At 36.2% G+C, this 15431-nt stretch overlaps 1 protein-coding gene across 4 annotated transcripts in view; it reads right to left on the minus strand.

The window, feature by feature from the left end:
• The window catches only part of DGKB (diacylglycerol kinase beta), an 809350-nt gene that overhangs the window by 211919 nt on the left and 582000 nt on the right, over positions 1-15431 (minus strand). For all 4 annotated transcript variants that reach the window (XM_043872850.1, XM_043872849.1, XM_043872848.1 and 1 more), the window contains one exon: positions 202-292. In XM_043872850.1, coding sequence (XP_043728785.1) covers positions 202-292 — 91 coding nt within the window. The remainder of the gene's footprint in view (positions 1-201; positions 293-15431) is intronic.

Below are 15431 nucleotides of genomic sequence, written 5' to 3' on the forward strand. Positions count from 1 at the left end.
TAAACAATGCATACTCACACTTAACTTTACATTAGTATTTCAGATAGTGCTAGATTTTCAATGAGTGACAGAAATGACATTTTAGAATACTGGGTAAAGCTATGTGGATTGCTAAAATTCTAACTTCTTCCATGGGCTATCACAACAAATTAATAAACTCAAGCCATTTCATAGAATTATAAAGAGAATTCATTTTCTTACTTCTATTTCTACAGATTCATGTAGCTTCTTGCAGGTGGCTGAGAAAGTTTCAGATGTGCCAAACTCAAAATACCAAAATTTGTTCTTCATTCTGAAAAAGGAAAGGAAGAAGCAGCTTAGGCAATTATTAATAACAGAAGGGATTTTTTTAAATGGGGTAGATCTGTCTTGCATTATGAGTGATAGAAAAGGTGTGAGGACATGTACCATCCGTTATGTAAAAAATGCTCACATAATTTTCAAAGTTTAAGTGCTATTGTCAAGTTACATGATTGTCCTGGAGGGGATTTTAGGGATGTGTTGATCTGACAGATTCAAGTATATCTTTGCCTTTTCTATAATAGTGGTTGCTCAGATTTTAAAATATGGGTTTAGTGCTTATGATTTGTAGCTAGTTCTTAGACAACTTGATTTGAGACTAGCCACTCTGTAATCATAACGAGAGAGAGAGAGAGAAAAAAAAAAAGTCTAGACTTTTCATGAGATCTTTTTTTTTCCCTTTTTCAGGAAACTGAACTTAAATATGCTCAATTTTTCTAGATGGCTATGCATTGACTAGAAATTATCATGATTGGAAAGCATATTAAAAAGAAAAAAATAGTTATCCACAGAATAAAATTTAGCATTTTTTAGATAACTATCAATTATCAAAGATACTGTCCTCTTACATGAATGACAGTGGGAAATTATGATACAGCCTGAAAGAACTAAAGAAGTAATAACAATATTTTATCAGCATAACAAAGTTTCAAAGAAAATATAGTTTTAAATTATTACAGTATTTAATCTGGAATTAAGATATTCAAAATTTATTTTCTCCCAGAAATCAGTGACCATATCTTTGTTTCTTTGTACAGGTAATTAAATTACTGATCATTTAAAGTAATTGTACAAAGGCTGACTAGATTTTTATATTAGCTAGTACTGGATCTAAAAATTAATTTTCACAAAAAGCTGCAGTTTTTAATTATACATAGTCTAACACACTGTCATGCCTTCAATTAGAAGAAAATACAGGTAAAATGAGATATATGTTTTCACATATGAAGGCAAAACAAAACAAAATTTTTATAATGATATTCAAATGTCTCTACAATAGCAAACTATTTTTTTCTTTATAAACACTGACATGTGCTTTTCACATTAGAATGTAAAACATCTCAACAATTAAAAAAGACACTTGGAAAGGACCTTACTATTTAATGCAAATACTATTACTTGCTATAAAAATGACATGCAGTGCTTATTGTTATGCTGTGTTGTATAGAATTCTCTGATACGAAATTTGGAATTATAAAAATAATCTTATCTGTCTAGACACATCCAATAATATTTAGTTTCATACAAGGTTTTATTTGCTTACAAAACTTTCACTTGCCTTGCTTGCATTAATCACCATATTAAGGCCAATAATCTGAAAACCTAGATAAGTTTCAGAAGATTCTAGCACTATGAATTATCATTCTTTTTCTTGAGAATGTCTTCTGTGGATATGGCCTGATTTAATATGTCTGAGTAGATAGAAATAGATGATAACTAGTTAGAAAAAACAACGGCAAACATTTAACAGTAAGACCTGTGGGTCTAGGCCTACATGTACGATTATGTTAAATTAATGAAAACAGTCTACTTTATAGAATAAATGTAGTTTTACAATTTTACACATTGGCTGAAATTTAGGAAAATTAAAAATATTTTCCTATTAATGCATCATTATCATAAAAATATATCATTCAATAAATTGATAGGAAGACACTGTTCAGTATCAAATAGTCTCTAGACAATCTTTGAATAATATTTAGTATATGTTTTATGACTGTTTGGAATTGTCTTTCTACATGCAACAAGTTTTCTAATAATACTTTTCTGTTGACCTTTTATCCAAACCTTCCTGGATTCATTCATGCATCACTCACGCAATCAACAAGTTTCAGTGAGAACATTCACTTCCATATTCTGTGTTTATCCTAAAGATATAACTATGAACATGATTATCTTTGTCTCTAAGGAGCTCAGAATGTTAAAGTTATGGGCATATAAAATAATTAAAAAGCTAATTCTCTAAATTAAATATGACCGAAATATTGTGAAAAAACACTTTGGTGAATCTCCTGCTTTTACCTCAAGGGTCCAGAAAGCTTTAGAAGAGAAGGTGACAGCATAATGGATAAGCAGAAGGCAAACAGGATGAAAGTGAGACAAGTTCTGGGGCAGGTTTTAAAGAGTGCAGTGTGACCTGGGGGGCAGGGATGGGAGGAGGGAGGCAGGCTTAAGAAGGGGATACATATACACTTATGACTGATTCCCGTTGTCGTATGGCAGAAACCAACACAACATTGTAAAGCAATTACCCTCCAAAGCATGCAGAATGACTTAAAGAGATTGCTAAGCGTGAGCTAACTAGGGGTATGCCAAGTTAAGGGGTTTAGACTTAATATTACAGATTTATAGGATGCTACAGAAGTCTGCTAGCACTGGAGGGATATGGCCAGTCTTATTATATGGATAAAATAAAACTCACAGAAATGAATAAGTGAGTGGCAATGTCGAACTGTTGGCGCTATGGACAGAAATGTGGTAACTGGAATAGTACAAGTGAAAAATACTTGAAGGCCTAAACCAAGGGGCAAGGAAAGCGGAAGAAGAGGCTCTATTTAAGAGACATAAATGAGGGTGCATCAATACGAATTGGTTGTATTAGATAACGCTGATTTCTGCCATACCTGGGTCATCTCTGGAGGTATATGTGGGGCTTTTAAAGTCTTACTTCAGAAGAAAGGGGGGCTATGAGTTCATGAGTTTACATTTTGACAGGTTTGGTGATATTTTCAAACTTCACTGTATTGAAGTTTGAAAATTATATATATATGACTTCCAATTGCATGTAAATGATTACTTCCAATTTTTCCCCAAAGTTCTTCATAGCTTAACCAAGATGATGAGGAGCTTGTATAAGCTAACCTAGATATACTTACTTTAGCAAACACATCACAAGAAACAGAAATTCTGAGAATTTACATTCAGTCTTTATTCACCATATTAGTTAGCATTACTGCTCATGTGCAAAACTGCTTTAAATTCTCCATTATTACAACCATTTTATGTTTCACTTAGATAAATATATGGAGGCAATAAAAAGCACATAGGATCAGATTCCACATGACAAATTAAAAGCTGTTAAATTTTATTTTTTTCAACCAAACTGGTTTTTAGGTTGTAGAAATGAAAAAAGCACATTTAAGCATGTATGCTATTTATTTTTACAGCTCACATTAGAAAATGATCCAAATAATTCAAACTCAAATTTGTCAGAGGAAACATATAGCTTTGGATTTGAAGAACAAGGTAACAGGAGATTTAACCCACTATGAAATGTTCACACCACAGTCAAATTTATTGTGTCCTTAGACAAGTTTTGTGATCACAGGTATGATGACATATGTCCTCCAAAAAAAAAAAAGAGTTATTCATACTATTATAATTTTAAGCTGTTAACATATTAAATCCTATTTCAATGAATTTAATTGTAAGTCTACAGCCTTCAGTTTAATGTTTAAAGTGATTGGCTACCAGATGTTCAGGTAAAAATGAAATTAGCATTCATTTGCCAGGCATTTTTTTTCCCTTACTACCAGTAATTTTGCTTCTTTTACACATTCTCAGGAAAACGTGAACTATCAGAGATACTGCTCAGACAAGCAATTATTCTTGTCACAATGAAATTTAGGTAATATTTAGTTCTATAAGTTTTGTTCAAATAGGCATTTTAATTTCTAGCAATATATTTAACTTTAGAACTTGTCTTCCTGGTTTACAATTTTTTTTAAACTTTTGTCAGCTAAGTAATGATAATGTAGCAAACATAAAACAAAATAAGCAAAGCATGAACTGCCAGTGCAATTCCCAGAAAAGAACACTGAAGAACCTAATGAGATGTGAAGCTCACTTTAACAAAGATGCAACACAAAAAGGGTGAAACTGCCTCATTTACCTTACTGTAGCAAACTCGAAAGTCATAAACACACAAAAAGTTTTAGTTCAGTCAGATTACTCTTAAATATCATTTTTTTCTCTCACAGGTGTGCATCTTTTTTTTTTTTTCCCATGTATTTACTGGTGATGTAGGAGATGCTGGAAGACCATTTATATATGTGTAAAACTGAAGTTTTCTAATAGACACCTGAATCCATTCTCAGACATCCTTATCTAAGGGTAATCCCTTAGATATCTATACTATCTGGATAATATGCTCATCAGATAAAATAAAATTTTGACCTTTGCTTTTCAAATGAAAGCAAAAACTTGAAGCCCTCAGTAGCTTTGTCAAAATGGATTTTAAATGAATATTTTTTTGCTCATTAAGCATGTTACAAAAACCTCATTTATATTAGCTTGCTTTCATTTTTGCCCTGTTATCCTGTTATGAAAGCATTTCAAAGTCATTTCAAAACTGGTTTTAAAGTTATTTTGCATGGAGAGCAATGCTTCTAACATTTCAATAACTTTATTTTAATAACAAAAATTCAGTCTCACAATTTGATGGAATACTCTAGAAACAGGAATTTTGAATTTGGCTAACAATGTTGGTGATGAGAGATACGGCACTGTTGACTTATAGCAACAGGGTAAGTGTTGAAAGCAGTAGATTTATGTCATAAAACTCAGTTCAGTTTTGTTTTTCATTTCCAAGAGATGTTACACCAAACACAAGTTATAGGGTTACTCATTTATTCCTAAACGAGGTGAGTTGTTACTCTTAATATGATTATATTTTATAAAAAGAACTACATTTACTGAAACCCTCAAATCTATCTTTTTTTTTAATGGGAAGTTATATTCTCTCATAGCAAAAGAATAACAATGATAATACTATTTCGTCAGGAAGAAACACAGCTGTAATGACTGGAGTGGAGACACCTTATATTCATATGGAAGAGAGCAAACATTCCTCAGATTTGCAAACAACAAATAAAGATACATTTTTTAAGATGGCATATAAAAATGCTTGTATATAATGCACATCCTTAAGGAACACTTGTTAAGCCCTCAGGAGACAATGAAACATGCTACAGAAACTTCAGACAGAATCATAAAACATTCTACCTAAGAATGTAAAAAAAAGAAAAGATGAAGAGTCTAAAAATGCAATTTTTAACCTGAATTACTTTTATAAGATTAAAGTTACTCATATGTAAGTATATGAAAGATGCTCTCAAAGATTGAATATTTTAATATGTTTTAATTCTCTTGAAGAAAGAAAGAGAATAGTGGTTATGGCAGATTATTTTTATATAAGAGAATTTTCTTCCTTAACAGAAAACAATTATTTATTTCCTAAATGTTCTTTGACTATTTCCAATATGCCTTGATTCATGGACCTAACATTCCAGGTTCCTATGCAATATTGCTCTTTACAGCATCGGACCTTGCTTCTATCACCAGTCACATCCACAGCTGGGGTATTATTTTTGCTTTGGCTCCATCCCTTCATTCTTTCTGGAGTTATTTTTCCACTGATCTCCAGTAGCATATTGGGCACCTACCAACCTGGGGAGTTCCTCTTTCAGTATCCTATCATTTTGCCTTTTCATACTGTTCATGGGGTTCTCAAGGCAAGAATACTGAAGTGGTTTGCCATTCCCTTCTCCAGCGGACCACATTCTGTCAGACCTCTACACCATGACCCGTCTGTCTTGGGCGGCCCCACACGGCATGGCTTAGTTTCACTGAGTTAGACAAGACTGTGGTCCCTGTGATTAGATTGGCTAGTTTTCTGTGATTATGGTTTCATTCTGTCTGCCCTCTGATGCCCTCTCACAACACCTACCGTTTTACTTGGGTTTCTCTTACCTTGGACATGGGGTATCTCTTTACAGCTGCTCCAGCAAAGCACAGCTGCTGCTCCTTACCTTGGACGTGGGGTAAACAGTAATATGTGATGCTGTAAAGAGCAATATTGCATAGGAACCTGGAATGTTAGGTCCATGAATCAAGGCAAATTGGAAGTGGTCAAACAGGAGATGGCAAAAGTGAATGTCGCATTCTAGGAATCAGCGAACTAAGATGGACTGGAATGGGTGAATTTAACTCAGATGACCATTTTATCTACAACTGTGGGCAGGAATCCCTTAGAAGAAATTGAGTAGCCATCATGGTCAACAAAAGAGTCCAAAATGCAGTACCTGGATGCAATCTCAAAAACGACAGAATGATTTCTGTTCGTTTCCAAGGCAAACCATTCAATATATCATGGTAATCCAAGCCTATGGCCCAACCAGTAACGCTGAAGAAGCTGAAGTTGAATGGTTCTATGAAGACCTACAAGACCTTTTAGAACTAACAGCCAAAAAAGATGTCCTTTTCATTATAGGGGACTGGAATGCAAAGTAGGAAGTCAAGAAACACCTGGAGTAACAGGCAAATTTGGCCTTGGAGTACGGAATGAAGCAGGGCAAAGGCTAATAGAGTTTTGCCAAGAGAATGCACTGGTCATAGCAAACATCCTCTTCCAACAACACAAGAGAAGACTCTACACATGGATATCACCAGATGGTCAACACCAAAATCAGATTGATTATATTCTTTGCAGCCAAAGATGGAGAAGCTCTATACAGTCAGCAAAAGCAAGACCGGGAGCTGACTGTGGCTCAGATCATGAACTCCTTATTGCCAAATTCAGACTTAAATAGAAGAAAGTAGGGAAAATCACTAGACCACTCAGGTATTACCTATTTCAAATCCCTTACAATTACACAGTGGAAGTGAGAAATAGATTTAAGGGACTAGATCTGATAGACAGAGAGCCTGATGAACTATGGACAGAGGTTCCTGACACTGTACAGGAGACAGGGATCAAGACCATCCCCATGGAAAAGAAATGCAAAAAGGCAAAATGGTTCTCTGAGGTGGTCTAACAAATAGCTGTGAAAAGAAGAGAACCAAAAAGCAAAGGAGAAAGGGAAAGATACTCCCATTTGAATGCAGAGTTCCAAAGAATAGCAAGGAGAGATAACAAAGCCTTCCTCAGCGATCAATGCAAAGAAATAGAGGAAAACAGCAGAATGGGAAAGACTAGAGATCTTTTCAAGAAAATTAGAGATACTAAGGGAACATTTCATGCAAAGATGGGTTCAATAGAAGACAGAAATGGTATGGACCTAACAGAAGCAGAAGACATTAAGAAGAAGTGACATGAATATACAGAAGAACTGTACAAAAAAGATCTTCATGACCCAGATAATCACGATGGTGTGTTCACTCACCTAGAGCCAGACATCCTGGAATGTGAAGTCAAGTGGGCCTTAGAAAGCATCACTACAAACAAAGCTAGTGAAGGTGATGGAATTCCAGTTGAGCTATTTCACATCCTGAAAGATGCTGCTGTGAAAGTGCTGCACTCAATATGCCAGCAAATTTGGAAAACTCAGCAGTGGCCAAAGGACTGGAAAAGGTCAGTTTTCATTCTAATCCCAATGAAAGGCAATCCCAAAGAATGCTCAAACTACTGCACAATTGCACTTATCTCACACGCTAGTTAAGTAATGCTCCAAATTCTCGAAGCCAGGCTTCAGCAATACATGAACCGAGAACTTCCAGATGTTCAAGCTGGTTTTAGAAAAGGCAGAGGAACCAGAGATCAAATTGCCAATATCCGCTGGATCATCGAGAAAGCAAGAGAGTTCGAGAAAAACATCGATTTCTGCTTTATTGACTATGCCAAAGCCTTTGACTGTGTGGATCACAATAAACTGTGGAAAATTCTTCAAGAGATGGACATACCAGACCACCTGACCTGCCTCTTGAGAAACCTGTATGCAGGTCAGGAAGGAACAGTTAGAACTAGACATGGAACAACACAATGTTTCCAAATAGGAAAAGGAGTACGTTAAGGCTGTATATTGTCACCCTACTTATTTAACTTATATGCAGAGTACATCATGAGAAATGCTGGTCTGGAGGAAGCACAAGCTGAATCAAGATTGCCAGGAGAAATATCAATAACCTCAGATATGCAGATGACACTACCCTTATGGCAGAGTGAAGAGGAACTAAAAAGCCTCTTGATGAAATTGAAAGAGGAGAGTAAAAAGTTGGCTTGAAGCTCAACATTCAGAAAACTAAGATCACAGCATCTGGTCCCATCACTTCATGGCAAATAGATGGGGAAACAGTGGAAACAGTGTCAGACTTTATTGTTTTGGGCTCCAAAATCACTGCAAATGGTGACTGCAGCCATGAAATTAAAAGATGCTTACTCCCTGGAAGGAAAGTTATGACCAACCTAGGTAGCATATTAAAAAGCAGAGACATTACTTGGCCAACAAAGTTCCATCTAGTCAAGGCTATGATTTTTCCAGTGGTCATGTATGGATGTGAGAGTTGGACTGTGAAGAAAGCTGAGCGCCGAAAAATTGATGCTTTTGAACTGTGGTGTTGGAGAAGACTCTAGAGAGTCCCTTGGACTGCAAGGAGATCCAACCAGTCCATCCTAAAGCAGATCAATCCTGGGTGTTCATTGGAAGGACTGATGTTGAAGCTGAACCTCCAATAGTTTGGCCACCTCATGCGATGTGTTTACTCATTGGAAAAGACCCTGATGCTTGGAGGGACTGGGGGCAGGAGGAGAAGGGGACGACAGAGGATGAGATGGCTGGATGGCATCACCGACTCGTTGGACATGGAGTTTGAGAAAACTCCGGGAGGCCTGGCGTGCTGCGATTCATGGGGTCTCAAAGAGTCGGACACGACTGAGCGACTGAACTGAACTGAAATGTTCTTTTCTCCTGCTTTTTGATTCCCTGGTAGCTCAGTTGGTAAAGACTCCACCAGCAATGCTGGAGACCCCACGTCAATTCCTGGGTCAGGAACAGCTACCCACTCCAGTATTCTGGCCTGGAAAATTCCATGGACAGAGGAGCCTGGCAGGCTACAGTCCATGGGGACGCAGAGTCAGACATGACTGAGCAACTTGCACTAGAAAGAATTAGGAATGTTAGAATGGAAAAGTATAAAAGCAGTACTAATGTCACATTACAGAATCCAAAGTATATATACATAATAAGACCTCAAAGAACAAGGATGAATGAATAATTAAATGAAATGTGTTTAAATGGGTGTTCAAGATGTTTAGAACTTAGTATCTTTCAATAGCAACTAGATCTCTATTATTAAAATAAGTATTTTATAATCATAAAATGTTCTTAAAGAAAATTATTAGGGAGATTAAATGAAATTTGTCATAGTAATACCTGTATTGTCACTCAGCATGGCACTGTCACAGGTGAACCCCAAGAGGTTTAAAGTCACCCACCCAACCTAATATGGGAAGCAGCAAAATCTAACTCAGAAATTCTACCTTTTTTCCCATACTGCCTCTTATTAAATATAATAATGAATGCAGCATCACATGAAACCTTTTTCTAAGCCATTAGGGAAATGTTAGAGGTCAGATGGGTGATCATCACTAAATGACTCTTTTGTTCATATTTCTATTTTAAAAGTATTTTTAATTCCCCTTTCTTGAAATAAGTCAATTAAGGATGACAATGTAATCTAGAGCAGACCAATGGGACCTGAGAGATGTTCCATTCTAAAAAAGAGACATGTAGAAAGTGAAAGCAAGGCTCACTGTTTCTCAGATGGTAAAAAATCTGCCCACAATGTGCGAGACCTGGGTTTGATCCCTGAGTCAGGGAGATCCCCTGGAGGAGGGCATGCAACCCACTCCAGCATTCTTGCCTGGAGAACCCCATGGACAGAGGAGCCTGGTGGGCTACAGTCCCTGGGGTTGCAGTTCATTACTGGATCTCCACTCATGAGAGACTTGTAAATAAACTCATTAATTACTTCATATATTCTGTTACTTTTAGCCAAAAGCACACTGACAGCACTGTCCATTATAGTTCAAAAGAGAATTTTCACTTATATTATTACCAGTGAAATATTTGGGAAACCCAAAAGAGATATATATTTGTTACACAATACTATTTTTCTAGATGTGAAATTTGTGGTAACTGAATTAAGGGAGTTAAGATAGTGAACTTCTGTTTAGCATAATTCCCTGTGCTTATCTTGTGACTAGATATGCAAATATCACTTAAAAGCTATGACTTGAAATTTTAAGGAATGATTTCTATGTTTATATACTTGAAATAACCCCAGGGAAAAAGTCACAAACCAACCCTTTTTGAAGTGTTCCTAATTTGTAACTAATACTCTTACCATAGTTATAGACTAGAAACCAGTGGGTAAGTTCACACTTCCCACTTTCCTCTGTCCCATATCCAAAAACTTAGAAATCAAGTCAATGATATCTGAATTAATAAAATAGACCATGGTGTGTGAGATTATGTACAAAAATATTTAAGGTAGAGTATCTCTCACTAACATAAATGGGAACACCTTTACACAGCCTGGCTGAAGTTGACAGTGAACTGTAGTGAAGGTTTGTATGCCCCAATATAAAATAAAGGTCTACTTCTTTCCAGTTGATTGTTGAATTCATAAACAGAAAATGTCTCTAATACAAAAATTTCCTTCAGTTTGTATAAAAACAAAAAGAAGTGTGTGTGTGTGGTCAGGCTCTTCAGTCATGTCCAACTCTTTGTGACCCTACAGACTGTAGCCTGCCAGGCTCCTCTGTCCATGGAGGGGAAGGCACTACAAATGCAGGAATTAGTCAGTTTCCATGCCTAACTCTGAACAACAGGGGAAAAGTAGAGAAACTGTTCTGCTCTCTATAGGGAAAAATTCATTTATCCATATTCTGAGCACCTACTCTAGACATGGAACTGTGACAGACAATGGGATTACATCTGTAACCAGGACAGACATCTTTGCTCACATTACACTTAACTTCTAGTTAGGAAACAAAAAAGTATATGAAATGATTTAATATCAAATGTGATAAGTTCTAAAAAGGAGGTTCATAGGATGCAAAAAGAGTGAACACATTAAATGGGAGTAGCAAATTTCTTTAAGGATGGAAATTGGCCGGGTTTTTCAGAGTCTAAGACCCATCCCTTTCCTTTGCTCTAATTCCATAGTTAATAAGCGATCTGGAGCTATTCTGAAATTCCATGGATTTTGATATCATGAATATGATGTCTTGAATTATGGAACTGCTCATTCTACTCTGGAGAGGAATCACCACTATTTCCCCCCTATTTTAACTGGTTTATATACATTTTATTTTATGGCAACTTCAGCAAGTGATTAAGAGCCTGATCACTTCTGGGTGCCATGATGCAATGATATTTTTCCATTTTCTAAAAATGAGGATGAGACCGGACTAGGATCACACAGTCAACATACTGCTCCCTGGGAAGACATCTATAAGGCAACTTTAAAGGCAGCTAAGACAACTAGCTGGATAACAAATCGAGTATGTTGATCTAGAAAGTAAAACAATTACTTGCTATATTCCCTCTCTTTCTACTATTTGCCAGTTGACTTTCTTGGTTATATTTGTCTCCGTCTCTGTTTCTCTCTTTTCTCTGTTTTATTTGCTTTTACTGAATGTACTAAGCCAGTCAAGTATTTAAGCACTAAATACAAAAATACAAGGCCTTCCAAGGTGGCACTAGTGGTAAAGAACCTGCCTGCCAGTCAGGAGACACAAGAGATGCAGGTCCAAACTCTGGGTCAGGAAGATCCCCTGGAGAAGGAAATGGCAACACACTCCAGTACTCCTGCCTGGAGAATCCCGTGGACAGAGGAGCCCTACCAGGCTCCTGTCACAAAGAGTCAGACAAGACAGCAACTGAGCACGCAGGTACACACCTAGTTTCAGGGAATTTAACCAAATGTAATAGTTTCAGTAGACTTACAGTAAAAACAGCTCCAGTTTTCTGACCTGACTCATGGACAAGTCTTTAAAGCTAGAATATGAATTAATTTATAACTTTGTGCATTTGACAATTATGAGAAGGAGTCCACATTATTAAACTAAGTAACTTTGTTTGATGGCATTTGCTTTGCATGTTAAAATATTAATGACATCTGAAATCACTAAACTGGTTTCAAACATAGGGAATTCAACATGTGAAAAAGATTACATGAATATTTTTGCAAAATACATCTATTTTTCATTATTGAAGGCCAATTAATTCTTTTCTATTACTATCCTCAGTGTCATAGAATAGCTTGGAATCAATAATGGTGAATCATTAGAACATATTACACCTTGCTATGTTTTTAATCTGTTTCTCTTAAAGAATTTTTAGATGCTGTATTTTGTAAAACTTACAAAAAATAAAGAAAAAAGTTACACCTCTCTGGCTCTTTCACTGGAGAAGGCAATGGAAAATCCCATGGAAGGAGGAGGCAGGTAGGCTGCAGTCCATGGGGTCGCTAAGAGTTGGACACAACTGAGCAACTTCACTTTCACTTTTCACTTTCATGCACTGGAGAAGGAAATGGCAACCCACTCCAGTGTTCTTGCCTGGAGAATCTCAGGGACGGAGGAGCCTGGTGGGCTGCCCTCTATGGGGTCGCACAGAGTCGGACACGACTGAAGTGACTTAGCAGCAGCAGCAGCTCCTTCACACATTATTTCCCTTGCCTATATTCTGTTGAGGACTAACACAGCTTCACAACTTAAAAAAAAATTACTTCTAATAAAACTTGTTTCTACTCTCTGAAAATTAGTTAATGTTTTACTTTTGTTTTTCCTCACACGTCAGCAGTCCTTTTCCAATTCTGTAGCAAGAACCACAGCTGTGCATTTTGAAAATGCTACTCACCTTAAAACTTCTCTCTCACTGGAATTAAAAATGAGGCAATCCTCCTTTTCCCAATGCTACAGAGGGATGGTTTTACCAACACATTAATTATTTGTATAAAAATGATAAAGATAGGAATCAGACTACTTGAGTTATATTGAAAATACTGATATTTTCAATCAAGTTGAAGAATTATATAGTCTAACACATGAATAAGTAAATCTATTACTATTTAGATTGCATTTTTTGTCACTGATTTATATCCTGAGGGACCCAGATGACTCCCTGAAATATCATGATCTGTTTTTGTTTCCAGTCAAGATACTAAAATTTATATAAAATATTCAGGCTGACTTGTATATGAACTAATTGACAGATGTAGGCATTATTATTTGGGGATTAATCATTGTGTTGGTACATTCAAGTACACGTTAGATAATTCTAAGAAAGATTTCCTCATCTTTTCTCTCTAGTATTATCTATTTTTTATTTAAAAATTATGCCAAGTCCATATTCTATGTTCTACTGTTTGAAATTATGCTCAAATAAACAGATAATAAGTGGCGATGAATTATAGTTGAAGATATTTTATAAGATAAAACTTTTTCCAATCTGCATTACCATCAAGAAATCAATAAAGCAACATTCTTTGCTATAGTAATATACTTAGCAACACACTGCATCACTTCCCAGAATTTAAATGAAAAGTCATCTATATTTTTCAGGTGAGGAAGAACAAACTGATACCTTCGTTCACAAAAATTTTGCTGAATCTAGATACAGTGCTGAAGTCATTTCATGCTGAATATTATTGGATATTTATAGTCACTCATTTAGGTTAGTGACTCAGTGATGTTTCCTATTATGAACAGATTATAGAGACTGAAGAGGCTATCTTGTTATTTTTATCGATCAATATGAAAACAAAATCTCTTGGAGGCTCTTTTTAGTAAGTCGTCAAATGTAAAATAATTATAAGATTATTCATATGTACATAATATGTTTTATTATTGCTAAATCTTGACAGAATTCATTATTATGGATTCATGGATATATTCATGGAAATAACATCTTACATAAAAACTCAAATAAACTTTTTGGACAACTCGATCAATACACGGATGAGGAGAGACACGACTTGTCCCTCAGCCTTTTCTCTAAAAATTTAGAACCTAATCATTTTAGACAGATGGAAAGAAAAAGTGACTTCCTTAGGAACATAAAAAGGAAGACCAAGGAAAGGGATGTCTACTCATTTTGCTCATTCATTCATTCAACAAATATTTATTAAGTACCTCTTATGCTCCAGAAATTGTTCTAATTGCTGGAAGTTCATTAGTGATTAAGTCCCTCCTCTTATACAGCTCACAGCCTTTATTTATCTAAATGTGAGATTAGATCACCTATTATCTCTTAGAATTGATGAACCACTCTCTCCGTTTCTTCTCATTCTTAGAGCACACTGTATATAAAATAAAAGTCCAAAGCAAATACAACAAATGATAAAGCATATACATCAGCCAATTCCTGGACTAGCTTCAAAATTAAATTATATTTGCATTTATAACTAATTAAAATGTTATTTAATACAACAGTAGATTGTTTAACAGACACAAATTCTTCCCAATCCTGCATAAATGCCATTATGCAACAGGAACATGCTACCTTTCCTTTCCAGAGGAAAATCTCTTCACCCCCCTTGCATCTTGGACTGACCAACAGAATACAGCAGAAATGATGCTGGGCAAGTTCAGGAGCTCAGGCCTCAGAAGCTTTGTAAAGGCCACCTCCCTCTCACGGAGCATGTCCTGAGAACCTCTTGCCCAGGGTGGAAAATGATGTGATGAGAAAGATCTAATATCTTAGTTGAGCCCAAGCCCAGCAAATCTACCAGCTAAGCAGCTGAAGAGCTGCCTTGCTAACCCCGAAAGTATGAAAAATAATAAATTGCTGTTATTTTCAGGCACCAAGTTTTGGTGTGGTGGGATGTGTAAAAATGGGTAAAAGACAGAGACATTATATACCTGATAATGTGCTAAGCATTACATATAAAGAAGTCAGCAAAAGCGTCCATCAATTCCGCCTTAGAGACTCTGCCCTACAGCAGAGTGGGAAAGAGAGTAATTCCTCAAGCACACACATGTGAGATTGCTATGGTACCATGGGAAGGAGGAAAAGTGAGACTATTTTCCTGAGAGGTTATAATCACTAGGAGGGAAGCACATTTCTAGCACAGGTGACGGCACAAAGGCCCTGTGGCAGAAAACATACCCAAAGCCAAGTGGAGGACCAAACAACCCGGACCGGACTGTTAGCTCAGGCTGTCTAATGCTGCTAGAGTAGGCCAAGCGCTGTGCCGTGTAGTATATTTTTCTCATGATGAACACTGTCTGTGGCAGCACTTATACTGAATTTGTATTTCTTTGTCTATGTATATTATTTCTTTTGATACAATTATTTGCTGCATGAGCATTCAGGAAGTGGCAGCAAAATAGTTCCTAAAAGATC

This window comes from Cervus elaphus, chromosome 18, assembly GCF_910594005.1.
Source record: "Cervus elaphus chromosome 18, mCerEla1.1, whole genome shotgun sequence".
NCBI classification, from domain to species: Eukaryota; Metazoa; Chordata; class Mammalia; order Artiodactyla; family Cervidae; genus Cervus; species Cervus elaphus.